This window comes from Oryzias melastigma, linkage group LG14, assembly GCF_002922805.2.
Source record: "Oryzias melastigma strain HK-1 linkage group LG14, ASM292280v2, whole genome shotgun sequence".
NCBI classification, from domain to species: domain Eukaryota; kingdom Metazoa; phylum Chordata; class Actinopteri; order Beloniformes; family Adrianichthyidae; genus Oryzias; species Oryzias melastigma.
The window spans coordinates 3831776-3832601 of NC_050525.1; the positions used below are offsets into that span (position 1 = coordinate 3831776).

The 826-nt window shown below is 37.9% G+C and overlaps 1 protein-coding gene across 2 annotated transcripts in view; it reads left to right on the plus strand.

Moving 5' to 3' along the window:
* The first annotated feature begins 694 nt into the window (after positions 1-694).
* The window catches only part of shpk (sedoheptulokinase), a 7683-nt gene continuing 7551 nt past the window's right edge, over positions 695-826 (plus strand). For both annotated transcript variants that reach the window (XM_024265697.2, XM_024265698.2), the window contains exon 1: positions 695-792. In XM_024265697.2, coding sequence (XP_024121465.2) covers positions 710-792 — 83 coding nt within the window. In that variant the 5' untranslated portion in view covers positions 695-709. The remainder of the gene's footprint in view (positions 793-826) is intronic.

The following is an 826-nucleotide window of genomic DNA, read 5'->3' on the forward strand; positions in this document are numbered from 1 at the left end:
GACTTTTACAGAGACATTGAACGGAGGAGTGACTTTAAAACCGTCAATATTGGACACTTTCTAAGAGAACAGGGCGTTCATTCTTAGAAGGATAACGCTGCAAGCTCAAAGTCGGCCATGCTCCTTCCCAATGCATTGTGGGTACACACGTTTAGCAATTGTGGGGTCAAGTGGTGCTTTTATGATACACGGAACTGTAGGAAATTACAATACATTTAAGAAACGTTTCACCACGTTTGTTGTTGCTCTGTTTCAACACATTAACCACAAATACACGTGGAAACAGTAAAATAACTTGTTTTGTACGAATAAACCAACTTTAAAAAATGCAAATTTAACCTATTATTCAATAGTAGGGAAAATTGAACAAGCTTTTATTTTTTAATGCATTCATTTGTTTGCAAATCCATATCATGTCAAAATGTTGTGTCCTTAAATCTGGACAAAAGGTTTAAGAATGTTAAAATCAACATGACCATTTAAAACATGCCCGTGTATGATAAAAAAAAAACTATGATCATAGACTGGATGAAAGGACATGAATGTGATAGCATTTGACATGAAATTATAAATATTGTAATGTAGCAGGTAAACCATGAAGTGTTGTAAATTGGTGTGTTACGGCTGTGGCCGCATTTGGCTTTGTGTTTTTCTTTTGGATCTGTGGATTTTTGTCAGAGTTGGACATCTTTGTGTTTTGTGGATCTTTATGTGTTTTTCTGTCTTTATTTCTTTCAGGTGTGGTGCTGGAGGTGTGGCTCCCATTGGTCCAACCACAAGGAGGGAGCCCAGGTAGGCCTCCAGACCACGAGAAGGGAGCTGGGCT